At 46.9% G+C, this 26,978-nt stretch overlaps 1 protein-coding gene across 2 annotated transcripts in view; it reads left to right on the forward strand.

Moving 5' to 3' along the window:
• The window catches only part of F13A1 (coagulation factor XIII A chain), a 130,198-nt gene that overhangs the window by 93,173 nt on the left and 10,047 nt on the right, over window positions 1-26,978 (forward strand). For both annotated transcript variants that reach the window (XM_084850397.1, XM_084850398.1), the window contains exons 9-13: window positions 321-424; window positions 3,378-3,466; window positions 4,644-4,797; window positions 6,135-6,416; window positions 17,926-18,086. In XM_084850397.1, the coding sequence (XP_084706523.1) occupies window positions 321-424; window positions 3,378-3,466; window positions 4,644-4,797; window positions 6,135-6,416; window positions 17,926-18,086 (790 nt within the window). The remainder of the gene's footprint in view (window positions 1-320; window positions 425-3,377; window positions 3,467-4,643; window positions 4,798-6,134; window positions 6,417-17,925; window positions 18,087-26,978) is intronic.

Consider the following 26,978-nt stretch of genomic DNA (forward strand, 5'->3'; position numbering starts at 1 on the left):
TTTGGGGATGGGGAGAAACAAACCTGGCATATTGGAGGGCATATGGCAGACAGCTTACTCAGAAGTCAAAGCCCTTGTTGAATAAAAAGTGAGTTTGGGGATATCCTTGTTTTTCTAGAGGTGTCACTATAACGTTGGGGCAGAATTGGTACAGTGTTATGCTGAATGCCATCCCAAAGACTGGCCTCCTATAAACAGCCATTCTTATTTCCATGAAATGCCCATTAATGGCATAGTTGTAATGGAGAATAAATCTGCCCCCTTGGTTTGGTACAGATGTTGCTGGTTGAAATGTTAATGTTATTTTTTCTTGTGTTAAGGAATTACCATTGCTGGACTGAAGCCTGGATGTCCAGACCTGACCTCCCTGTTGGCTTTGGAGGGTGGCAAGCTGTAGATAGCACTCCTCAAGAAAACAGTGATGGTAGGCATATCATTTCTTCCTTGACACATGATAGTTCACTCATTTCTCACTTGGAATTAATGATCATGTAACAGAATGGAAATGTAGCACACACCTGTAGCACGGGTGGTTGGTACATATAGAGAGATTTTACTCTTTTAACCATTTCTATTCTTTGTATTGTATTGTATTGTATTGTATTGTATTGTATTGTATTGTATTTTTTGTATTATTTAACTATTTGTAATCTAGCCAGAGAACATTTGTTATTGGGCAGATTAAAAATACAATAAATAAAAAATATAAATGTATGCTCTTTCGGACTGGAAAAAGGGTTCCACCCACTCTTTGTGACATAAAGAAATCAATATCTTACTCATTCTTAGAGATACAATATGAAGTTTCCATTCCTAATGCTAAGGAAATTAGCCCAGGAAGGATGGAATTTCCAGTTTTCACCTCTCTGAGGAAGTTTGGCCAGTTCCCACCAAAGTTCTTATGGGTCTTTAAAGCAGGGGTGGGGAACATCTTTCAGTCAAGGGCCAAATTCAATTTTGGAGAAGCTCTTTGGGCCCACATTCCAATGGTGGGTGGGGCTGAATGCAAAAGGGTAGGGCCAACAGTACACCCCCCCACACACACATATTTTAGCTTGATGCTTTTACTGCCAAAAACTAAGCCATAGGAGAGGCATTTCAACCTTTTAGAATCAAGGGGGGAAACGGCACAAAAGCCAGGGGGTGGGGCCAGGAGAAGGGGTGTGGCCATTTGGGGAGCCTCAGAGGATCAGATTTGGATCCAGGGACGACGTTCCTGAGGTTCCCCGTCCCTGACTTAAAGGATGATTGAATCGTTCTTAATTAAGCAGGATGAAGGATGGTGGTTTCTGAAGAGTCAAGCCTTGTTACAGACATGAATTCCACATAACCCAGAGGACTGGCTGTTTTGTTGGTTGCCACAATGTTGTTTTGCCCTTTCAAAATAGAGACTAATCATGTGAGATGGAGCAGGCTCATATAAGTCAACAGGTTTCTGCATTTTCACTTGCTGGGCTTGCCATAGTAAGTGTGCCACTGCCTTCTGGTGGGCATGGCAAGCCACAGCCCTCCTCCCACACCTGGAGCTGTAGAGGTGAGTGGAGATCTTTCCAGCTGTGGCTCTTGACTCCTCCCAGCTCCAAAGTTGTGAGGAAGGCTTGGACCTGTGCACTGCTGCGTTGCTAGGCACCATAGGCCCTGCCACCCTTCCCAGCTCCAAATCTGGAGAGGATGGCGATGGCTTCCTTGGATGTGGCGTTGGCCAGGTGCCCAGAGTCCCTTGGCCACAGAGTAGCCATACCAGAAAACCACCTGGAGTTGGACAGGGTTGTGGCAGCTTCCTTGGCCACTGAGTTGCTAAGGCCCCTGAACAGTAGCCAAAGCAGTAGGTCCCAGCCATAGCTGGAAAGAATCATGGTGGATTTCTTGGCCAAATAGCAGCCAAACCAACAATGTTCTTCTCCTTTCCAGCTTGGAGCTTGGGATGGAACCAGGGAAATGTCCCTGACTTCACACGCAGTGTGAGATCGGTGACAAGTGATGGGGCAAGGCCCTGGTGGCCACAAGATTTAGCTTGGATGCCAAGGCCAGCCAAAAAGCATAGACCCCTGCAAGTCAGGTTCATCAGAGGAGTTTTGATCCAATCCAGCAGGACTCTTCTTATGTCCCTACATAGGCCTTATATGAGGGGTAGGCAACCTGGTGCCCTCTAGATGTTGGACTACAACTCCCATCCAGCCTAACCAACTTGACCACCAATCAGGAACGAAGGGAGGTGTAATCCAAAACATATGGAGGGTAGCAGGTTACCTGCCGCTGCCTTATACTCAGGTTCCCGACAATAGAAGTCAGTGGAACACTATAGCAAATGGGGCTAATATAATCCATATGAAGGATTAAAAGGGGGATTGCCGAACTGAAGTTAGGAAGAGACTTCATCTTCATATACTTCACTGGTATGACAGTAGAAGGCAGTCGAATTTTAGTATCTATATTCAAGGAAACTAGGAAAACATTAAGATCCGCTTCAGAGATGAGCCACACAGGACTGGAAATGAAGTGATATTATACGAAATCTGTTTCAGTCATGCAGAGTCAGACAAAACAAGACTGGCTTGGCTGCTAATGGGAGACAATTAGACTATTTCAACTCCAAAATAACTCCTAGCTTCCTATCAGCTGAGATAATTAGCAATGTGGTTTGATCCTTTTCACTCAAGAGGAGATTTTCAAGTGACTTTGCTGTAAAATAATATAAGAACAGTCTTGCTAATTAGACCGAAGGTCCATTGTGGCCCGCATTCTCTTTATAATAGTGGCCAACCAAATACTTCTGGGAGCTTGTGAGAAATGGACAGATTTGTCTGTCGCCAGCTTGAACCATGCTCTAAGGTTCTGTGTTTGTGGAGGTGAGGTAGCGGAGGAATTGCCCCACTATCTTTCGCATGTCCTCTTGCGTCGTAAGGCAAGAGAAGGTCTTATTGTACTTTTGTTAGTGGGGATGTTTCCCATGGAGGTTCAAAATCATATGGTTTTGTTATTAGGCAGCATCTCTTCCATTAATTGCATCCAAAACCTGAGCAAATGTTATTCAGCATATTCAACTGTAAATATATCTTAGAGTTTAGGTATGTTTTAGCGAGATTTTCATTTTTATTTTTTGCTCTCTGGGAGAGGCAAAGAATAGTATATTGGTGTATTGCTGTCAAATGGCTGCTACCAGTGTCTGTGAATGTGATATGTATTGACTCTGTTTTAATTACGTAACCTTTGGGCAATATTGCTTTTTTTGCAATGGCCTCTGGCTGACAGCTGATCAAGTGGACAGTATTAAAAGATCTGAAATGAGATGGGAACTGGCAAACAGGGGTGGGAGGCTTCCGGTGGCACTGCAAGAGACTCAAGACTTGTATCTCCCTTTGGTTCTTCTCATCCAGGCATGTATCGATGTGGCCCAGCTTCGGTTCAAGCCATTAAGCATGGACATGTCTGCTTCCAGTTTGATACGCCTTTTGTTTTTGCAGAGGTATGTATCTGTGAAAAGTCAAATGGCCTGAGTAAGACATATGACTTAAGCAGCTCTTTGCTTTTATACATAAAATCATGTCATGGGATCTATTTTAAATTTTCCTTATTTAATCCATTTGTGTCCCACTCTTCAGTTTAAAAGGTTTTCAGGGCAGCTTACAACATAAATTTAGGCATACTATTCCTCTACTATTGCCACCACCACCGCCACCACTACTACTACTAGTAGCAATATGGTTACTCTTAACAGTGGGTTGGATCCAGATTTACACTGGATCAACTGTGCTGGTTGAAGCAGTCTTCCTTACCCCTTCCTTCCCACAGCAGCTCCTCCAGCTCCCTAAAAATACTACACCTTGACTGGGTTCGTACAATACAATATCCCACACTCAGTGGTTGGATGCGGGTTGTCGTTGAACCATTGGTTATTGCTGAACTATAAATTATAGTGTTGTCTGAACCCAGTGCGTTTTCTGCAGAGTGGCTTGTTAAACATGCAGGGTGACTTATTTTTCTTGAACAAGTCAGCTTGAGAACCCATGGTTTGTTGCTGGGTTGTTCAGGGTGGTTAACAAGCCACCTGGGGTAAACACGCTGGGTTCAGACAACACGATAACCCATGGTTCACCAACAACCCACGATTCACCAACAACCCATACTCAACCACTGAGTGTAAGTTATCGTGTTGTACGAACCCAGTCAGAGAGTCAAGAGACCTTGCTGAATGGGGTGAGCTATGGTGTTGGGAAAGGGAGGATCCTCCAAAACTGGGTGGAGGGATCCTCTGTGAATGAAGCCCTTCCTCTTGCAGAATGTCTCTGTTCTTTGGCAGATCCTGGATCTCACCCAGTGTGTTTAGTGCTGTACAAAATCACAGAAGCAATATGGTTCCTGTGTAGAAGACGTAGAAGTCTTTATCAAGATGGATGAAGCAAAGGGGAGGGGACCAAAGTAGTGGATCATGCTGTAACCCATCAGGCAGCTTCCACCGTGGATGACTGCTTTGGGTTCACAGGAGTTTTGATTTTTTAAAGTTATTATTATTAATGTATTTCTCATAGCATAGCAGCTGTTATTTCAAAGCCCACAGTTAACCAATTACTGATGTATAGATTCTTGGGCCAGCCCAGCAGGTGACTTCAGGCTTTGTCTGGTTTGTTTGTTTTAATTTTTAGGTGAACAGTGATGTTGTATACTCAAAAGCATTGACAAATGGAACTAGGGTGGTTCAACATATTGACAAGACCCAGATTGGGAGCTTAATCCTGACTAAAGAAGAGGGTACAGATAAGATGAAGGACATTACTGAGCAGTACAAATTCCGAGAAGGTAATTTCATGGCAAAACTCAATAATAAATGCACAGAGCTTCATTTATCTAGGCCCACACATCCACAGAGTAGTTTCCCTTATTGTCCATTCAGAGCAACTTATCTCAGTGACTGCTTTGGGATGATGGTATCTCACTTTTATAAACTGGGACAGAAATGAGGCTTTTGGCCATGCATACAACCCCTTTGTATGAGTGAGCAGACAAACCAGGAAGTCTCTAACCGTAGTTTCCCATTTTGGCCAAAGCAGGAAATTATGGTTAATGGCTATGAAACAAGCCAGGATAAGAAGCCATGGTTTGAAGTTGGCTTATTATCCTGGCTTGTACTGAAGTTGTTAACCATAGCTTCTTAGTTCAGACAAAACAGGAAATGATCATTTATTGGAGACTTGTTCACTGGCTTGTTCACTTGCTTACACAAAGGGAGAAGAAAAGGACCTGCATGCCCTCCCCAAGTCTTGTTCACATCTGAGCTTATTAAGGACGCAATCCTTGCATATTTAGACAGAAACAAGTCCTACAACTCCCAGCATTCAACAGCCAGCTATACTGGCTGGGGAATGCTGGGAGTTGTAGAGTTTTTTCCTGTCTAAACATGCATAGGGTTGTGCCCAAAGCTGTCCAAACCAGCGGATTGTCTATTTAGTGTTTTAGTGCTAAATCAGAAGCAAATTAAATCCCTGCCCTCCCCCTCCCCGCCTGCCCTTTGTTCACAGCAGGGAGTCAATAGCTCAGGGTGATCAATAATCAATGATGATGATGAATTACATTTGCCTTTCCTTCAAGGAGCTCAAGGTGGTGTGCATAGTTCCTCTCCTCCCCCATTTTATCATTACAGCCCCCTGTGAGGTAGGTTGGGCTGCAACATTGGGCCACAATACACCAGTCTAAGGTCACCCAGTGATTTTAACCTGGATCTCACCAGTCCTATTCCAACATGCTAATCACTACATCTCACCTGCCCTCAAGATGCATATGAACAAGTGTCAGATTACACACATTTTATCCCTCAAGGGACAGATTGAGCCTCAGGTCCGCCAGCTGCTGTCCCCATTCTCCCTTGCCACCCCTTATACCCAAAGCACCCTCCCAGGCCACAGTGCATGGTGCCTACCTCTTTGGTGAAACCCTTAATTCTCATCCCTAACTAAAACAAAATCTAAGTATGTATAACTGCATTTCCATATATTCATCTCCTGTTACCCCCGCCTCTCTCTTCCTTCCCCCTCCCCACTGTCTTGCCCCCTTTTGAAATTCTCAGAGCAGAGAATGTGATGTGCAAATGCAGCAAATGGTTTGCATATTTTTAAACCTAGATTCCATTTGCTTTGCAGGCACAGCAGAAGAAAGACTGGCCCTGGAGACTGCCCTGATGTATGGTATTAAAAAAAATCTGACCCAGGATATCACACCCAGTAGGGAGGTCAACATGGATTTCGTAGTGGAAGATGCGTTACTTGGCAGTGACTTCAATGTCAATGTTACTTTCCAAAACAATACCCAAAACCACTACACTCTGACATCTTACCTTTCCGGCAACATTGTGTTTTATACTGGGGTCCCAAAGGCAGAATTCAAGAACCACAGTTTTGATGTGACATTGGAACCCATGAAAGGTAAGGCCTGAATATTTCCACATGAAATGGAACGTCGTTTGTTTGTTTGTTTATTTTATTCTGCCCATCTGGCTGGCTACTTGGCCACTCTAGGAGGTGTACAATACTAATAACACGAAATACAACGAATTTACATAAATAATTAGTTGATAATTATAATGTGTAGCTTCACCCCTTTGTGAAGGCTCATGTTAGATAAGAGGAGGTTGTGGTTGTTGTTTTATTGTTTGTTTTATGTTTTTTATAGTGGATTTGCTTGTTTGCTTGTTTTTAATAGTGGTGTACACCTCCCTGGGAACCCTTGTGGATGAGGGGTGATTTATAAACTTTAGAAACAAACAAATAACATAGATACAATAAGGACATCAAGAAAAAATAGTTATTTTAAATGTGCTTGCCCCACTTTATTGTTAAAATGTACAAAGCATCTTACAATAATTGAAAAGCATGCTCCATAATAAAATGTCTCGTATTATCAGCGAGTAAGTACTCTGATAAGTAAAGTAGTTAAAATGTCTAGGAAAGGAAAGGTTCCTCCTGTGCAAGCACCGAGTCATTACTGACTCCTAGAGGGACGCCGCTTGCGCTGGCGTTTTCATGGCAGACTATAGCGGGGTGGTTTGCCATTGCCTTCCCCAGTCATGACTACCTTTCCCCCAGCAAGCTGGGTACTCATTTTACCCACTTCGGAAGGATGGAGGGCTGAGTCGACCTGAGCTGGCTACCCGAGACCCTGCTTCGGCTGGGATCGAACTCAGGTCATGGGGAGACTTTCAGTTGCAATACTGCTGCCTGCCACTCTGCGCCACACGAGGTTCTTAAAATGTCTAGAAACAGTAGCAATGAAAGGGCAGTGGCAGCAGCAAAACAATAGAAACTGATTTGCACAAAGGCTGGTGAGAACTGAATAGTCTTCACCTGGTGCCAGGTAGAAATCATGGGAGAGTCCACTGCAAAGACTCAGAACCACTCCAGTCTCCACTCACCACCTGCATAATTCCAGAAAGCAGGCAGGAACTTGGAGAATGATGGTCTGAATAAATTGGGTAAGTTCATATGGGAGATGGTTCATATCCTTCAGATATCCTGGGCCAAGGTTGTTTGGGCTTTATAGCTCAGAGCCAACAGGGCCGGCTCCAGACTCAAACTCTTGTGTGGTGTCTCCCTCCAGACATTGGTGGGCTTACTATTAGCAGGTGTGCAGTACTGTGGGTGGCTGAGGGCTGCCTTCCCACAATGCCAACGGAGGGTTTTTTCTCCTCTTTTTTAAGCCCCTGCAGTATGTGTGTGTGTGTGTGATTTTGGGGGGGAAAGTGGCTGGGTTGTAAGGTTATCCAGATCAGGTCCCCACATGCTTACACTAAGGTAGTCAAAATGGCAAGGATCCACTGCATGCTACCCATTTAACATGGCATGTGATTTAGCCCTGAGTCTTGCTCCCAAACCCCACCGTATTCCTAGCCTATACATATGGGGCGAAGTGTGAATCTCCCCTGTCTTGTGATGTGTTGCTAAGCTCCTTAGAGAAGCTCCCAAATGGAGACTACTCTACAGTAGTTTATGTGTATTCGAGTGTATATTCAAAACTCACATACACAGAGGCATATAGAATATCACACACGCACAGACAAGGCACGTGCATCAGGCATTTGAGCGGGTTTCAGAATGGGTTGGTGTAGTGATGTAGCAAAACCTGTGCATGAATTCAGTAATCTTTTAGAGATGATAGCAGCGGTGGTATGATTAGGATTTGTCAGAAAGTAGCAAAACAGGTTTCGAAACAGAAATGGAGCAGGTGATCCTCCAAGTCATGATTAAAGGGATTGTGTAGGTTGGAAGCATCTTTGAGGATTTGAATACTTCAAGTGTCTTCAGAGGGGCTATCAATGCTATTCAGTTAAATTTAGCTTGTGAAAGGAGGGTAGCCAGTCCCATCAGGGGCACCATTTAGGAGGGAAGTGGAAGGCAATCAAACTCCTTCTCCCACCATCATGTTTCAGGCCATATGGGATTCTTTATCAGGAGTTCCATTTTTTTCTCCTTTTTTGGCCAATCCCAGTTTGTACATATTAACTGTTTATACACACACACACACACACTATATATATATATATATATATATATATATATACATACATACATACATATATATATATATATATATATATACACACACACACACACACACACACACACACACAGAGGCAGACAGACAGAGACAGAGAGACACAGACACGCTCTCTCTCTCTCTCTCTCTCTCTCTCTCTCCAATTGAACCTATGTACTCTGAGGTATCCCTTGGGTTAAGAGGGTGGGTGACCTGGGTTGAAAATGTTGCCACAGGTCTTATGAGCTTTTTTTTTCAAGTAACATCAGCAGTCCTCTTAAAATACATGCCTGCTTTGCCGTTTTAGTTTTGCATAGGAACGTTGCTAATAATCGTGTCTGCTCTCACTATAATCTCTTTGCCCTCTCCCACACTAAAATCTGAAATGGCACTCCGGTGCCATTTCAGTTTGTTGTCTTTGTTGGCTTCTCCAGCTGTAAGTAGAATTGGCAGCTTACTACTACACTACACTGCTGCTGATACTGATATCTCTGTGTGTCTGTGTTTAATTGTAATTGTATGTTCAGGAGGGCAGTGTGTCCTGAAAGGCAGGTTAAAAATGTATAGCACTACCAGCTACCGCTAGTAGCAGTAATACAACAGTGACACTCCATTGCTCCTTTCCCCCTCTTCAGAGATTAAACTTAATACTCACCCCTTAAAACAGACGTAAGGAACCTTTTGAAGGCTGTCTTCCCTCAAGAGTAATCTGTTGGGGATTGCGTGCCGGGGGTGGGCAGGGCCGAAGCTGAAAGTGGGTGCCGCCGCCAGTTTTCTCTCTTTTTCTGCCACCCCCTTTTCTTTCTCTTTTTCTGCCACCCCCTTTTCTTTCTCTTTTTCTGCCACTGCCTTCTTTTTCTCTCTCTCTACAGGGCTGACCCACCCATGAGGCAGGGTGACTCCCCTGTCTCAGGTGGTGGAGCGGGAGGAGTGGCACATTGCGTGTTCCCCCCCTCACCAAGAGCACCCACAGGTGTTGCTGACTGAGCCTGGGTAGGTGAGTGCCAAGGGGAGGGAGGGTGCTCTGGAAAGCCCCATCAGCTGTTCTCCCACTGTGACATTTGCCACGGTGGGAGAGTGGCTGGCAGGACTCTCCAGAGTAGCCACCACCCACCCTCTGGCTTGCTTTGAGGATTCTGTCAGAGTGAGCTGGTGGGTGGGTGGGCAGGTGGGCTCACTCTCTGAGGAGCCCCATCAGCCATAAAAATCAGCCAGCATGGCTCTGCAGAGAGCTGGCCAGGGCCAAATGCCTGGCTCTGGTGGGTCCTTCCTCAGAGTTGGGCATTGTGGGAAGGGCTGACCCTGAAGATTGCCTGTGGGAGAGTTTGTGCTGGTTCTCTCTGTCTGTACCCCCTTTTCTCCCTCTCTCCCTCTTCTTCCCTGCCAGTGGGCTGCTAGGAGAGGGTCAGTTTAGCCTTGACAGAGATCCAAACCCACCATCTGCAGAAGGCTTTTGAAACTAAGCTGAAGGTCTCACATGGCCCTAGGTCTTCAAGGTGTCCACCCCCATCTTAAAATGGACTGGACATGTGTAGCCCCCTATTCAAATGTTACGCCCACCATATAGTTATCAGGTAGATCCAATGGATGAGTGAGTACACCAGTGGGGGATTATGCCAGTTGGGACAAACCTAGTCCTCTCCATCATGCATAGATCCTATGCGGTCTGTATTGTGTTTATGGATGCTTCAATGGCATATTCTTCTAGGAGTTTTCCTACATGAGACATTTATTGTATTGAGAGCCAGTGTGGTGTAGTGGCAAGCGTGTTGGACTAGGAGCTGGGAGATCCGGGTTCTAGTCCCCACTCAGCCATGGAAGCTCACTGGGTGACTTTGGGCCAGTCACACACTCTCAGCCCAACCTACCTCACAGGGTTGTTGTGAGGATAAAATGGAGAGGAGGAGGATAATGTCAGCTGCCTTGGGTTCCTTGCAAGAGGAAAAAAGGCGGGGTATAAATGCAATAAATAAATAAATAAATAATAAATATTGTGCACTTGTCATTCCCTATTCACAATTGTTTATGTGTTCTTTAGATGCTGTCGCGACCCTCCAGTTTCGCTTCTGTTTTTAAACAGCACTTTCAGCCATTTTTTTAGAGCAGGGAAAATGAGGCATTTAATTATGAAAGTGAAAGAAAATGCTTTTTCCAGTAGTGTAATTGCGCTACTCTGCTACACCACGGTAGGGATGTACGAAAGTTCCGCCACGGATCTCGGGGAGGCCGAATGCCAGTGCATTCGGCCCCCCGAAATCGATGGCGGAACGGCCCGCCGCCACCCCCGCCACCCCCCCCCGGACGGGACTTACCTGGGGCGGATCTTCCTGGTGGCGGCGGCTCCGGCAGCAGCTCTGGCGGTGGTGCGGCAGCCAGTCTTCTGACCAGCCGCCGCCGCCGTCATTTCCAGGTTTAAAAAAAACAAAAAACAAAAAAAATGATAGGCAACGTAAAGATTTACGTAGCCTATCACGGCTAAATTTTAAAAAACCACCGTGATAGGCTATGTAAATGTTTACGTAGCCTGTCACGGCTGATTACAAACAAAAAAAACCAAACGTGCATACGCAAATGGCGGCGCCCATGGGCGCCGCCATTTGCGTTCCTTATTTTGGCACGTCTTAGTCTACGTAAACATTTACGTAGACTAAGACGGTGAAAATAAGGGGAACGCAAATAGCGCAGCGTGTTTTGTTTTGCTTTTTTAAAATCAGCCGTGATAGGCTATGTAAACATTTACGTAGCCTATCATGGCTGACTGCAGGGACTACGGCCGCCGCCATTTGCATCCCTGCTAGCCAGCGGCCAGATGTCCGGCTGCTGGCAGAGCCGGCCGGCAGCTCTGCAGAATCGCTGCGGAGCACAGCCAGCCGGCCAGGATTCCGGGGGGGGGGAGGAACTGAGCGCCTCCCCCCCCGGCGAGGATTCTGGGGGGAGGGACGGAACGTCTCCCCCCCCACCACCATCAGCATAATCCCCGAAAGGTAAGTGATTTTCGTACATCCCTACACCACGGTGCCATTGTGTTATGGTTATGTAGCAGAAAAGCAGGAAAGGAAATGCTCTTCGTATAGTGCTCAGACCTCAATTCTGCGATGAAACTAAAAATAGATACAGTTGATAAACAGCCTCCTGTAGAAAACCCCATAGAACTGTTAGGATTGCAAATGTAATCCGTCCTTTTTCTCTCACACACTCTTTTTCAAATTGTAAAATAAGATTCACATATCACATACCTAAATTCGTTCATACTCTATCTCTCGGTTGCGATGATTATTCCAAAATTTTATCTGAGGTTAAGACTGAGGGGCATGTTGTGTAATTCCTTTGCAGCGGAAGGCCACATCAAACAACTTCTAACAGGTCTTGGAAATCTGGGTCAGATGGTTGCCAGGGAATAGTTATAAGAATGAAAGCCAGGGCTCCATTTTGATGTGGATGGAACAAAAGGAGGAAAAGCAGCACATCATTTTCATAAATTGAAAAGAAAAGTGTGCGGGATTAGAATTCTGGGATTGCCAAAACCAAGGCAGGAGGGCAGAAGGATGGACTTCTTCTTTGCGGCTGCTGCCCAATTCAGAATCTCTCCCCCCGCCTCTCCCCCATCCCGAGGCCAGCCAGACCCTAGCTGAGCACCTTTAATAGGCTGGGCTAATTCGGATGATGTTTTACTAGGACTAAAGATGCTTGACAGTGAGGCTTACTCCCAGGTAAGTGGGCAGCCTTACAGCACAGTCCTATGCATGCCTACTCAGAAGTAAGCTCCATTGAATTCAGTGGAGCTTACTCCCAGGTAAGTGTGCCTAGGGTTACAGCCTCAGGGCACAATCCTGTCCAGATAGTTGGCAGCCTCCAAAGTCGTCAGCTGCAAACTATCCTACGCAGGGCAGCTGGAGCACAGAGGGCATCCTCTCCTCCATGCTCCGGCCACCCTGCATTTTGGCTAGACAGGCAATTTCACCCATCTAGGCACAGCTTCCGGAAGGGGGAAGGGAAGGGGTCTGCATAGTGCACAGGACGCTGTGTAAGGTAGCTTCTGCGGTCTCCTCCCCTCCCCTGGGACCGCCCCCTTTCCCCTGTCTCTCTGTTCTGTTTCTGAGCATGGAGACGCAGCCAGAGTGGAGATGTAGCTGGTGTGGAGAGAAATGTGGTGTCTATGAGGTGGAGGGGGCAGGGAGTGCGGTTTCTGGGAACCGCGTTTGAAGCCCTGGCTCCAACCTCGGTTCCCAGAAACTGAAAAATCTCATGGCCCTCTAGACTGTGTCTAGTGGCCATAGGATTGCTCCCTCCCTATACATGTTACTCAAAGGTAAGCCCCCTGGCGTTTAATGGGGCTTACTCCCAGGTAAGTGGCCATGGGATTGTGGCTTAAATGGCTTTGTGATTATCTAGATGGACTTTTGTTCCAGATCCTATCCCTAACATTCACCATCGCACAAGAGAAGCCGACAGGGCTTGGCCCCAATGCTGCAGGGCTGCTCTCAACTAGGGATGGATCTGTCCGTTTCACTTTCTCCCACGTTCACCGTTTTAAAGTCTCAAGTTGTCTCTCAAATATGAAGAACTTTGCGAATTTTTTTAATAAATTCTGGTAAAAAATGAACTGAACTGAAACCCTCGTCTGTCTGCACCAACCAAATTCAAGAACTATTCCCAGCATGGAGAGGACCATGTTGTACTTGCTTTCCCTGTAGCTGTTAAAGATGAGCAGCCCTAGTTCAGCACTAACCTGGCTGTTGTTCAGTCATTCAGTCGTGTCCGACTCTTCGTGACCCCATGGACCATAGCACGCCAGGCCTTCCTGTCCTGCGCTCTCTCCCGGAGCGTGCTCAAGTTCATATTCATTGCATCCGTGATGCTATCTAGCCATCTCATCCTCTGCCGTCCCCTTCTCCTTTTGCCTTCAGTCTTTCCCAGCATCAGGGTCTTTTCCAGGGAGTTTTCTCTTCTCATTAGGTGGCCAAAATATTGGAGCTTCAGCTTCATTATCTGTCCTTCCAACGAGCACTCAGGGTTGATTTCCTTTAGGATGGACTGATTTGACCTCCTTGCAGTCCAGGGGACTCGTAAGAGTCTTCTCCAGCACCACAGTTCGAAAGCATCAATTCTTCGGCGCTCAGCCTTCCTTATAGTCCAGCTCTCACAGCCATACATTACTACTGGGAAAACCATAGCTTTGATTAGACGGACCTTTGTTGGCAAGGTGATGTCTCTGCTTCTTACTATGCTGTCTAGGTTTGCCATCGCTTTCCTCCCAAGAAGCAAGCGTCTTTTAATTTCATGGCTACAGTCACCGTCTGCGGTGATCTTGGAGCCCAAGAAAATAAAATCTGTCACTGCTTCCATTTCTTCCCCTTCTATATGACAGGAAGTGATAGGGCCAGATGCCATGATCTTAGTTTTTTTAATGTTGAGTTTCAAACCAGCTTTTGCACTCTCCTCTTTCACCCTCAACAAGAGGCTCTTTAGATCCTCTTCGCTTTCTGCCATTAGGGTGGTATCGTCTGCATTTCGGAGGTTGTTGATAATTCTCCCGGCAATCTTAATTCCGACCTCTGATTCATCCAACCCGGCATTTCTCATGATGTACTCTGCATATAAGTTAAATAAGCAGGGTGACAATATGCAGCCTTGTCGTACTCCTTTCCCAATTTTGAACCAATCGGTTGTTCCATGTCTGGTTCTGACTGTTGCTTCTTGACCCTCGTACAGGTTTCTCAGGAGACAGGTAAGGTGGTCTGGTACTCCCATCACTTTAAGAATTTGCCACAGTTTGTTGTGATCCACACAATCAAAGGCTTTAGCGTAGTCAATGAAGCAGAAATAGACGTTTTTCTGGAATTCTCTTGCTTTCTCCATGATGCAGCGAATGTTGGCGATTTGATCTCTAGTTCCTCTGCCTCTTCGAAACCCAGCTTGTACTTCCGGTAGTTCTCGGTTCGCATACTGCTGAAGCCTAGCTTTTTCCTCCATTTGAATTTTCTAAATCTCAAATTCTTTCCATCGTAAATCGGAAGAAATTTGTGGATTTTGGCAATTTCTTCTCAAAGACAAACTGAAGTGACATTCTCACCCATCTCTCAAGCCTTCCTCCCACCTTTGGGACCTTCATCCTCCTGCAAGATTGGGCAAAGAATTTCTGCAACTTTTGTGGGCTTCTCACGAAGATTGCCACACTTTCAGGGACACATACGGGTACTTATAATTGGACAATGTGGCTGAGTGGACCCCCCCATTCTCCTCCTCCTCCTCCTCCTCCTCCTCCTCCTCCTCCTCCTCCTCCTCCACTTTAAACAAGGGCAAAGCACTGAACTCAGCAGCCAGCCAGCTAAAAATCTCTTTTAGGAATGATGATAAGAATCTTTTTATATGATCATATTCCAAAATGACACTGGATGGGGAAAAAAAGGGACGGCTGCCCCTATGGGAAGTTTTTAATTGGCCCGCAGCTTGCCCCTGTTTATAGATTAAAAAGGAAAGGGAAAAGTCAGAAATCGCTTGGCTACTTTGCCAAATACTAAGCCTACCCCACCGCCCCGCCCCACACAAAAAGTTCACTCCCTCCACCTGAATGTTACTCATCACCTCCCAACATCTGGGAACGTTCCTTGCCAACTCGCCTGCCACAACCTCTAGATGTTCTGCTGGTGGAACTTCTGTATCAGCCCAACTGTGATCTCAGATGACAGCAGCTTGCTCCACCAGGAACTTCCTCAACAGAAGTATTTCACTTTGATACCCTCTGCATTGCCAGCCCAATGGGAAGCCAACAGAGTTGGCTGTGTGGACGGTGCAGTACAGAAGTGGTTTAAAGCCTGTGGTGAGTGAGTGAGAGAGAGAGAGAGAGAGAGAGAATTTTGCTCCCTGCCCACAGCAACTGGATGGAATGAAGCCCAGGTGGGCTGGAATAAGGGCAGGGATTCAAAAGCAGAGGTGTCTGATGAGCAGGAGGGCAGTTTTGGCTGTATAGTAGCAGAGAAAGCTGTAGAGAGAAAGAGAGAGGAAGATAAAGAGGGAGGACTTACACAGAAAGCACCGAAGACTACTTTTTGGATGTTTACTGGGTGCATGGGTTGGATGAACAGTCAGTCCTTAATCCACACCTCTGATAAGCTGAGGCTCTTTGGGTTGCCCAGATGAAAAAGAGGACAGGGCTTCTCTACCGTCAATACATCTGCTGCAATGGCATGCAAGCTATATCTTCCCTCCTCTCCAGAACTATTAAAGATGCAGGAGCCCTGTCCTCTTCTGCATCAGGCCACCCTGAGGCTCCTGGGTCCAAGGACAGAGAGCTGGAGTACTTCCAAGCCCTGTCCTCTCATGCAAGCGGGGACTGAACATGCTCTGCCGGGTTGGGATCTTGTGGAGAGCCCCACAGCGGCCAAGTGTTTGGCTGGAGTACTGCTGTTGGAGGGTATTGGTGCAAACATACTGTCAAATGCCCTTTGAGGGCTGCATTCAGATGCCAGCCTTTTAAAGGAGGATGAGGAAGGAAGGACGTGATGCAAAACCAGCGGCTAGCCGGCTACAAGAAAGGTTTATTAGCAAGCTGATTTCCAAATTCCCCAACACATTTTGAATAGACGTGGTGTTCTTCAGCCAAAAACTTCTCAACATCTTAATTAAGAAAACAGTATGCTGCTTGAAATGAATCTCCTCCAGTTTACTCCAGAGTAAACAGAGTTTTCCAATTGTTGTGCAATTGTAAATATATATTCCATATGAGTGTACTGATCAAGAAAGAAATTACTCTCTCAGCTTGGCTACACTGATTTAAGCTGCAATCTAAATACCCGTGCTAGGGAGTAAGTCCCATTGAACTCAGTGGCAGTTTTTTCTGAGTAAATGTGCTTGGGATTGTGCTGTTAGAACATTATCATTGCCACAAGCCACATGTTCAAGTGGAAAGAGAAGGATCCATTCCAGGTGCTGCTAGTCCCCATGAATTAAGAGGATCAGCATGGAAGAGGATACCCATGTCATACCAAAACTAGAGCTGTGTGCTTTTCTAAATTTTCCACCCTAGTTGTGGGCAGAGGAAATGGGGTGGGGTGGAACTATTTCACCAAATTTCTCCACAGGGAGAAGACATTATCCAACAGTTTCTCAGGGGTGGAGCTCACCATCAGCAGTAGCACAGCTTCTTCTTTTTCCACCTTAAGTTGCAAGTGGCAGCAGCAATCTGATTCTCAACCTGTACATCATTTTGATCCTCCCTAATGCCCTGGATGCTCACTTTGGGGCACTGTGGGGGCAAAATGGTGGCTACCTCAAAAGAAATGGTTGAAGAATATTTGGAGAAAATTCTGCACAGTGGCCTTCTTCTCAGGTAGTGATGGCCGTCACAGGGAAATCCTGTTCGCTTTTGGCTCAACGGATCCCTGCAGTGCCTTGACTTTGGCACACATCTGCGAGCTAAGCAGCAGGTCAGTTCTTGAAACTTGGGAACTTTGTCACTTTTAAAAAATGTGTGAGTCCCGATTTGCACAAAATTGCGGGTATACTGACTTAGGGCTGTAAATAATGCAATTTATGCAAATTTGCAGGCATCAACCATTTATGCCTGTCATTTTGCTCAAATTGCACTATTTACAGCCATAATTTTGTGCAAATTGCCATTTCTGTAAATAGTTAAACTCACGATTTTGAGCAAATTGGGACACATACATATTTTATAAAGCAGCAAACTTCCTGAGTTTCAGGAACTGACCAGCCGCTTGGCTCACAAATGCGTGCCGAGTTGGGGGTGCCGCAGGGATTTGCGCATATTTAACAAAAAGCAGAAAACCATGAGCTGGCCCAGCTCATTGCATAACAAGTTGGGCAAGCTCAGGGATGCATGAGCCAGAGTCCAGGGGGCTGAGCTGGTGAAAACCCGCTGAGTTCTACACCCCAAATGGATTCCTCCAACAACCCTATTCTCAGGTGGGGGAATTTTCAAAGAAATAAAAATAACCACAGACATTTTTTCAGAAAAATGTCTCCTGAGAAACTTTGGCTTAGCTCTAGCTGAAACTGTAAGCCCAAGTACTTTTTCGATGAAATGATTTGTGTCAGGGCCTGCCTTCCTGTTTTGCCTGTTTGTAGCAGCTGTGTGAGGAAGCACCTTTAATTATATGGGTGGAAGTGAACTAAATCTTTAGATAAATCCAGGTCTCCCCACCATAACTAGTGTGTTTGGGTCACAGCCAGGGAGAAAAGGAGCAGGGAACAAGCCACAGTTCAGCAACTGGATGCTTCCTTGTGCCTTTGAATGTGCCGGTCCTCTCTGCGAGCAGCATCTTTATTGCATCTGATGGCCTATGGGTAATAGGGTATCAGCAGGACTGGAAGTAATAACTGGTAACTATATTGCTTTCAGGCTTCAGTTGTGTTTCTCTGTTTGTTTGTTCCTCCTGTCAGCTCAAACTGTCGAGGTGCTAATCAAGTCGAGTGAGTACATGAGGCAGTTGGTGGAACAAGCCTCCCTGCATTTCTTCGTCACAGCCCGTGTCAATGAAACAGAAAAGATCCTGGCCCAGCAGAAGAGTGCTGCACTGAAAATCCCCCAGCTGCTCTTGAAGGTCAGACCTGTTGCAGCAAGCATGGAGACCAATACAGCTACTTTAATTCTGGATGTATTCCGCATCTCAGTCCATCCGGTTCCCTTGGCTATATTTTGGTCGTATTTGGGCTACGTTAACAGGTGTATTGCCAGAGGTTCCCAATCTTTTTGGGTCAGTGGGCACATTTAGAATTTTCCGAGAGAGTCACGGGTGCTCTTACAAAATGGCTGCCATGGGGCGCTTGGCCATTTATAAAATGGGTGTGGCTAGTCACAAAATACTCGTTCCCCAGAAGGCAAGCTGGTGCGACTAAAAGGAAAGAAACTTGCCAAAGAACCAAAGTACAAGGCAGAGGTGTGGTCTGAGCTCTAAAACATAAAACCACTCTTTGAAATGAAATAAAGATGGTGCTGGAGGGAAGACCTGCAGCACGCCAGCCTCCTAGGTAAAAAAAAAAAAAAGGAAAAAAAAGTTTTTTTTAAAGGAATACAATAAAAATCAGGAGTGGGATCTTGGCAGGCACTAAGAAGGGTGTCTGCAGGAACACTGGTGCCCATGGGCACCACATTGGAGACCCCAGCTCTAACCACTGCATTGGTTCTTCAAGCTGTTCCCCACTACAGAAAGAACCCAAGGATGTGCTTCAGTGGGAAGCACAGAGCAGAGAGAATGAACTGGGGTTTCCAGTGGTGGGTCTCACGGATGTGAGGCAGGGGTAGGGAACCTTTGCCTCCCAGATGTTTGTTGGACTCCAAGTCCCATCAGCCCGTGCCAGCATGGCCAATGGTCAGGGATGTTTGGAGCTGTAGTCCAACCACATCCAGAGGCCAGAGGTTCCCGCACCCCTGGTGTAAAGGTTGGTCTACCAGGTTTTGGCAGACCAGGGGGATGGAGAAGATGAATAAGGAACCACCAGGAACTCCAGAATCCAATAGGATCCAATAGGACATCCCATGTTAATACTTTGCCCAGGGCAGCCTTCCCCAACCTGCCCCCCGCAGATGTGTTGGACTGCAACTCCTGGCATCCCCCAGCTATCATGGCCAATGGTCAGGAATGCTTGGCTAGTGATTTTAAAATACTTTTATTTCTAAAAATATTTCATTATCTCCTCTTATTATATGGATTTCTTGGGACAGGCAAAGTTATTGACCCTTTTCCTGATGTCCAGACACAGTAGAGCTGCCTTCTCCAACCTGGTGTAGTCCCAACACATCTGGAGGGTGCCAGGTTGGGGAAGGCTGCCCGGGAGGGGGGAGTGCTTACAGCTCTAGTCCGGACAACAACTGTGCGGCTACATACTACAAATGCACTCTGAAGGAGACAAAATGTGCAACAATGCGATAGAAACCCAGACTAAAAAACAGAGAGGCTTGGATGGAAAATGGCTTCCTCTCATCAACCACTGCACTTTGTTTTGAAAGCAAAACTCCAGCAGCCCCAGCTTTTGTGTCTCTAATTAGCCTGGGCAATGGTTTACCAGTAGTGTCCTCAAATAATATTATGTCTTTTCTGAGCATTCCTCAGAGGAGGCCAATAAGTCAAATAAACTTTGCTTTGAGCTTATATCTTCAATAATCGCATTTTAAAGATGTATAATCCTTTCAATTCTTTGCCAAAGCTGAACAGCGAAGCCCAACTTGCCTGGGTTAAAAACCTCCTAAATTGCTTAGGCCTTCCCTTTTGCTGCGAAGCAGGAATATTAAACATGCGAGAGACAGGCCCCAGCATCAAGGGACAGGCCCCGGTAAAAGCTTTATATGTTCTGAAAGCTGAGATTGTGCCTGGTTTTGCTTTTTTGTTTAAATTCTTGAAAGTCAAAGGGGTGTTTTTTAAAAACACACACACAACACAAAATCCAAAACTGTATTATAGTCTGAGTGTGATGGCAATTCTGTTTTATCAGCATAATATTTCAGAAGGAAGCAGCTGGTGGCAAGGGCATCATACCTTGCCTGCAGATGTCTGTCAGTTGGCCCAACGCTTCTGTGTCTCAGTCAAACTTTTTGTTGCTTTCTGGAGTGGAATCTTCTGGCGATGTACACGCTGTACCGCCTGTTTGTTTCTGCATGCTCTGTCTGGGTCCTGAGAAAGGCAAACTGCCACTCTTGCCTTTAAGCTCAGACAGTTATGTATTCTTGGATGGAAGGAAGGAAGCGTGGACAGTATCCAACGCAGCTGTGGTGCTAGCAGAAGTGAACACTAGCGCAATGGGGAGCAAGCACTTGCTAATGCAACTGGAAGCTAGTCCTTCCAGAATGTCCTCGCAGAAGTACAGTGCTGCACAGGGTGTGTGTGGGGGTAGCCCCCTACCTTTTATAATAGCCACCTTAGCTACTGAGGGGTGTAGAGACCGGAACCTCTGTTCAAAGGCCCCTCATACCTACCTTGCCTTGATTTCTCCATCCTGTCTCTCTGTGACTAATGAGGACAATCTGATCTCCAGCTTTGCATTACTCTGTTCACTCAGGCTGTTCGTTCAGATCCACCCATGTTATGTCCACTGGCAGGATCTCTCTTTGGCTAGCTGGCTACCTGCCTGCCCCTCTCCTTCCATCAGTGCTCAAATTAGCGGAGGACAGAGGGGGGCACCCCTTATCTTTTATGATAGTGATGGGGGCATGATTTGGTTAGAATTGGGGGAGTCACAGAGTAAAACTTATGGATGTCATTAGGGCTCCCCTACTATTTTCCTCATCATTCAAACAGCAAGTGGAGAGCAAAATGGCCCCTCAGCTTTGGGCCTACCCTTGATTTGTCTTCCAGCCAATTTAAGTATCCATTGTTGTTTCTATTTCCTTAGCTTTCCAGAAGTCATCATTAGTGATACTGAAATAAGTGTTGGGGCACTTAATTGGAGGAATGAAATGTATTTTAGTTTATATCTTGGATTGCAACTTGCATGGTGCAGAGGGAGGGATATTTGTGAGGTGTGCAGAGGTCACCCATTTTCTGCAATGGCCCCTAGCTCTGCCTGGGTACTCATGTTAGATAAAAAGTTCTTGCTTCTGGTTGAAAGAAAGAAAGGATGCCAGGCAGGCAGCAGTGGATCCAACACTATTTTATTGATCGTTTTGCAAAACGGGTGCAGAGCAGTCTGGACCCCGAAGCACGTGTGCAAAAACCTTTTATACCTTATTACTTCTATTGTTCTCGCCGGTAACCAATGAAACAGTCAGCACATCAGCTTACCAAGCCAATAGCCAATAAACAGCCAGTACACCAGCTTACCAAGCCGTTAGTCATGAGCGCGTCAGTATGGTTCCCTTCTTGCTCCGCCTACATTTTTCCTGCCACTCGGGCTTCTACGTAACTGAGGCGCCAACTGGTTATGGAGTCTCTTTGTCTAACAATTCCCTCCTTTAAGTCTTTACTCACGTCTTAAAGCGTCTTAAAACGGAGCCTCTTTATTGGTACAATAAAGCAAGAGCATCTGTTTTGACAGAGCGGTTTCTATCAATCGCTGGGATAAGCCTCTGACACAGGGGATAATGCAGCAACCAAATAGTATTAAGACTCCGGCCGTTACTGCAAGCGAGATAAGGATCGAGGCCACTAGGTGTTTCCATTTTCCAAACCATCTTTCCAACCAGGCAGTCACAGGGTTGTTAATTCCTGAATTCTCGGCTAATTCCTCGGATAAGGCAGCGAGGCCCCATAAGGCCCTTGTTACTGTGCTGTCTGGAGCAGTGTTGTTAGGGATGAAGGTGCAACATCGCCCACCTAGCATAATACAAACCCCTCCTTTTTCTGCTAACATCATATCAAGAACACGCCGATTTTCCCAGGCCATTTGGCTAGTGGCATCTAGCTGCTCAGCCAATCCCTTTACAACATCATGGGTGTAGTTTATAAACCTTTGTTGATTATAATAAATGTAATTGATCCAATCTACATTTTTGTTAATTGTCACCCACCAAAACAAGGTAGACTCAAATCCTGCAGCGATTTGATTCCTCCCTTTGAATTCATCTGGTACTCCCCGTGGCACCCCTATAGAGTCAATGTATATTTGATCATCAAAAGGAGTTACCAACTGCTTCCGTCGGGGTTGGCTAGTTCTTTCTGCTGGATGATATGCAATTGAAAAGGGGACCGCCAATTGGACTAATCCACAAGTTCTGGACCAATTAGAGGGCAACACTTCATATAACTCTAGACCTCCACAGTACCACCAGAGATCAGCCCGTGGGATTGGAAAGGAATGATTCCTAAAGCGGGTGGAATTAACACATTTTATTTTGCTTGTCAAGTTCCCCAATTGCTCCCCCATCCCTGTAAGGTCCCGGTGTATGCATCCAGTATGGTTTCTTTGTTGCAAAAAAACTATGGAAGGTCTAACACGATTCTTTAATTTGAGAGGAGGGTATAGCTTATTGAGAGTCTGGCACTCCTCTTCCCCCCATGCGTCAGGGTGTTGGAACAAGTGGATCATACAGGTGAGGAGGGAGGGAGTGTCCCATCCTAGAGGAAAAGGCATCACTTTCGCTACCGATCTTCCTGCGGCACAAACAAAACAGTCAGACTTATTTAAGGATTTGGCAGTATACTTTACCCATTCTAACCACACATTGTCAATTTCCTCTGTTATTGGGATTCCTAACCTGGCTTTCCAGGGACGCTTCTCTCCCTCGGGGATTTGCACCAAAGGTGGTTTGGGAATTTGCACTAGAGGTGGTTTGGGAGGCGCAGGTGTGGCGTTTTGGGGTTTTATTTTAAAGCTGTCAAGCCTAAACCCTTGAGGCATCACCACCCATGTTAATATTTCTTTGACTAGCATTATCAACACCACCCACAATACTTGCTTCATATTAGTTTTTTTGTAATTCGAACCCGAGCTTTTCCCAGATGTTGTGACGTATATATTACAGGCGATTGTGGCTCCTGGGTGGCTTCTTCGCCTGTGTCCCTGGCAGCTTCCGGGGAGGTGTCAGGGAGCAGAGGACCGTTGCCCGTGTCCTCCTGTTCTTTCCAGGTGACAGGAGGAAGCAGGGGTCGTCTGAATGGCTTCAATCGACTGCAATGTGTCCATTTGCTAGAACCTACATGTTTTACACATGAATGACTGATTGGTCCCACTAGGTAGGGTCCTTCCCACCCCTCCTTTAAAGCTTCTTTATTCCACTTTTTCAGCAATACTTCATCTCCCGGTTGGAAAAGATGGATGGGAGCATCTAGCGGCAATCTCTGGAATGGGACAGAGTAGGCTCGTAGCTGTGAAAGAACAGACTGTAGAGAAGTTAACTGGCCCCTTAACATTTGATCTCCCATTTCCCATTTGACCTCCTCCCTCTTTCTGCAGTGTACCCGAGGCGGGAACCCAAACATTCGCTCAAAGGGGGACAGCTTTATGTCTTTTCTTGGCATTTTTCGAAGCTTTGTCAAAGCTATTGGCATAGCCTCAACCCAAGTGAGTCTTACCCCTTGCTGGAGCTTGGTTAGAGTCTCCTTGAGACTCCGATTGGTTCTTTCAACTTGCCCACTCGCCTGGGGTCTCCAGGGGCAGTGTAGGTGCCACTCTACCCCCAGGGCTCGAGCCAACCCTTGCGTAACAGCTGAGGTGAAATGTGAGCCCTGGTCGGATTCTATAACTTCAGGCAAGGAGAAGCACCACCTCCTGTAACAACTTAGCAACTACAGTTTTTGCCTGACAGTTTCTGCATGGGAACGCTTCTACCCACCCCGTCATTTGACACACTATTACAAGCAAATACCTGTAACCCCTACACGGTGGCATTTCAGCAAAATCAATCTGTACCCTCTGGAAGGGATAGTACGCCCATGGTCGCCCTCCTTTTGGTGGAGGGGGTGCCCTGGGGGAGTTAGTTTTCTGACAGACCTTGCAGGTTGTGGCTAGTCGAAGGGCGCGTACAGTTAGGCCAGGAGAGACAAATAGCCTCTTGCAATAGTCAATCATGGCTGATGCCCCAGGGTGTCCAAGAGAATGATGCACTTGTTCCAGGATAGCTCCCTGCAGGGTCTGCGGGAGTAGCAGTCTTCCATCCGTCATTTGGATCCATCCATCGTCACGGGGACTCACTTTGTGTTCTTGTGCCATTTGCAACTCAGAGGGGGAGTATATGGGGCGCTCTTCCCTTCTGGGTAGGACAAGGAATGTTCCTTGGATTCCTTCCCTGGCTGCTCTCTTCGCGGCCTCATCAGCTCTTTGATTTCCTTGCTTCCACTTTTCCTCCTTTTCCCTTCCATGGGCTCGGACGTGGATAACAGCCACTTGTAGGGATGGCGGAGAATTTCTCCCCGAAACTTCGGGGGGCCGAGCGCCAACGTGTTCGGCCCCCCGAACAAGTTTCGGGGAGAAATTCTCCGCCCCCCCGCCCCCCGCACCCCCCCCGGGACGGGACTTACCTTTCCCGAATGTCCCTCCCGGCGGCGGGTCCGGCTGGCGGTTCGTCGGGTCTTCGTCCGGGGCGGGAGTGGCAGCCGGTCTTTTGACCGGCTGCCGCCGCCACCATTCCAATAAAAGAAAAAAAAAATGCCCCCATGATAGGCTACGTGACGATTAACGTAGCCTATCACGGCTAGATTTGCAAAGTCAGCCGTGATAGGCTACGTTAATCATCACGTAGCCTATCACGGGGGCGTTTTTTTTTTTAACTTTTAATTTTGCGGCCGGGCGAGGCGAGGCGCCTCCTCCCCGGCCTGAATTTCGGCTGGGCGAGGCGGGAAGCCTCCCCCCCCCGGCCTGAACTTCGCGGGGAGAGCAGCGAAGCGCCTCCCCCCCACCGCGAAAAGCTGCGAGACCAGGTAAGTGACTTTCATGCACCCCCAGCCACTTGTAAGGGTAACTGAAGGGCATCTAAGAGGTCCACAATTAAGCCGCCATTGGCAACTGGGGATCCATTTGCTGTGAGGAATCCCCTCTCTTTCCATAACTGCCCATGAGCGTGTACAATGGCAAAAGCATTCTTACTGTCAGTGTAAATATTTACCCGCTTTCCTTTGCCTGCCTGCAAAGCTCTTGTCAGGGCCACCAGTTCAGCGGATTGGGCGGAGAAATGAGGAGGCAGTCGTTCTTCATGGACACTCTCGCTTTGGGTGATGACAGCCGCCCCTGTGTAACGCTTTCCGTCTAGCATATAACTGGACCCATCTACAAACAAATCTTCGGCTCCCTCTAGTGGTTCATCTTCAAGATCTGGCCGACCCTTGGTATCTAAATCCAGCACTTCAAGACAATCATGATCTGGGAGCCCCGGCCCACGTGTGGCCTGTATTGCTGGAAACAGGGTGGCGATATTGAAGCTAGACCAGGCCTTGAAAGTAAGGCTTTCGTTCATTAGCAAGCCTATTTCATATCGGAAATGCCGAGCCGGGTTAAGGAATTTGCTTCCTCCCCCTGACCCTAGGATTTGTGGCACCCCATGTGGCACCCAGACTTCGATGGTCCCTCCCATTGTCATCTTTTCAGCTTCAGTACAGATTAAGGCCGTCGCTGCTACTGCTCTCAAGCAACTTGGCCATCCTCATGCAACAACATCAAGGACTTTGGAGTAGTAGCCCACTGGCCTCCAGAAAGGGCCCATCCGTTGGCAGAGTACTCCCGAGGCTACGCCCTTATTCTCATGCACGTAGAGTCTAAATGGTCGACTGGGATTTGGCATGGCGACGAGGGCCGGTGGTGACACAAGGGCAGCTTTAAGGCTGAGGAAAGACTTATTCATTTCTTTAGTCCATTTCCATTTGTCTAATTTGTCTTTTTGCAGTGCCTCATATAATGGCCGTGCTATTTCCCCACAGTCGGCTATCCATAGCCGACAGAATCCGGTTAATCCCAGGTAGGCCCTTAGCTCGCGGGGGGATGTAGGGACAGGTGTGTCACAAATTACTTCAACTCTTTCTGATCCCAAGCTTCGGGTCCCCTTGGCTAGGTGGTAACCTAGGAATTTTACAGTTGGTTGAACTAACTGCACCTTCTCCCTTGACACCTTATAGCCCCCCTCTGCTAGATGATTAAGGAGGGAAATTGTCCCATTTAGGCACATGTCCTTAGCCTTGGCTGAAATCAGGAGGTCGTCACAGTACTGGAGGAGGTGCACCTCAAGGTGTTGATGGACCCAAGGCTCGAGGTCCCTTTGAAGTTGCTGGCCAAAAACGACTGGTGAAAGATTTAGCCCCTGAGGGATCACTGTCCAGGTTAGTTGAACCTTTGACTCACTCTCTGGGCTTTCCCACTCAAAAGCGAACAAAGGCCTCGAATCAGGGTGGAGTGGGATGCTAAAGAAAGCGTCTTTTAGGTCTATGACAGTGAACCATGCATGATCTCCTGGAATTCTTATGAGAAGGGTGTGTGGGTTAGGGACCACAGGGTGGGGGGCCTCAATTTGCTGGTTAATGAGGCAGAGGTCTTGCACAAGGCGAAAACCCTTGCCCCCTCTTTTTGACACAGCGAGAATGGGCGTTTTGTAGGGGGACATTATCTCGATGAGTCGACCTTCCTCTCGGAGCTTCGTTATTACTGGTTGTAGACCCAGCTTCCCTTGATGGGAAAGGGGATATTGTTTCACATGGACTGGTTTCGCCCCCTCCTTGAGGGGAATTTTGTACGGTGCTGCCGATTTGGCACGAGAGACCCCTCCAACCCCGGCCCAAACCAGTGGATTGACTCTGTTTTCTATTAAGCACCAGTCTTCATTTGCCTCTGAGGTGGGTTCCTCTATGGCCCTAAGAAGGGCCATTTGATAGTTGCTGCTCTGTTGCTTGGGGAGCCGTACTTCCATTCTTCCATCAGGAGTGAAAGTGATCTCAATTTGGAGCTTAGTCAATAAGTCCCTCCCTAACAATGCCACCGGACAGGAGGGGGTACACACAAACGCGTGCTCTATGTGTGTTTCTCCAACTTTAGTAAACAAAGGACGAGAGAGGGGCACTCGCGTTGCCCTTCCCTCGACC

The sequence above is a fragment of the Heloderma suspectum genome, chromosome 4, assembly GCF_057233095.1.
Source record: "Heloderma suspectum isolate Gila_16-S chromosome 4, 16-S_ref, whole genome shotgun sequence".
NCBI classification, from domain to species: domain Eukaryota; kingdom Metazoa; phylum Chordata; class Lepidosauria; order Squamata; family Helodermatidae; genus Heloderma; species Heloderma suspectum.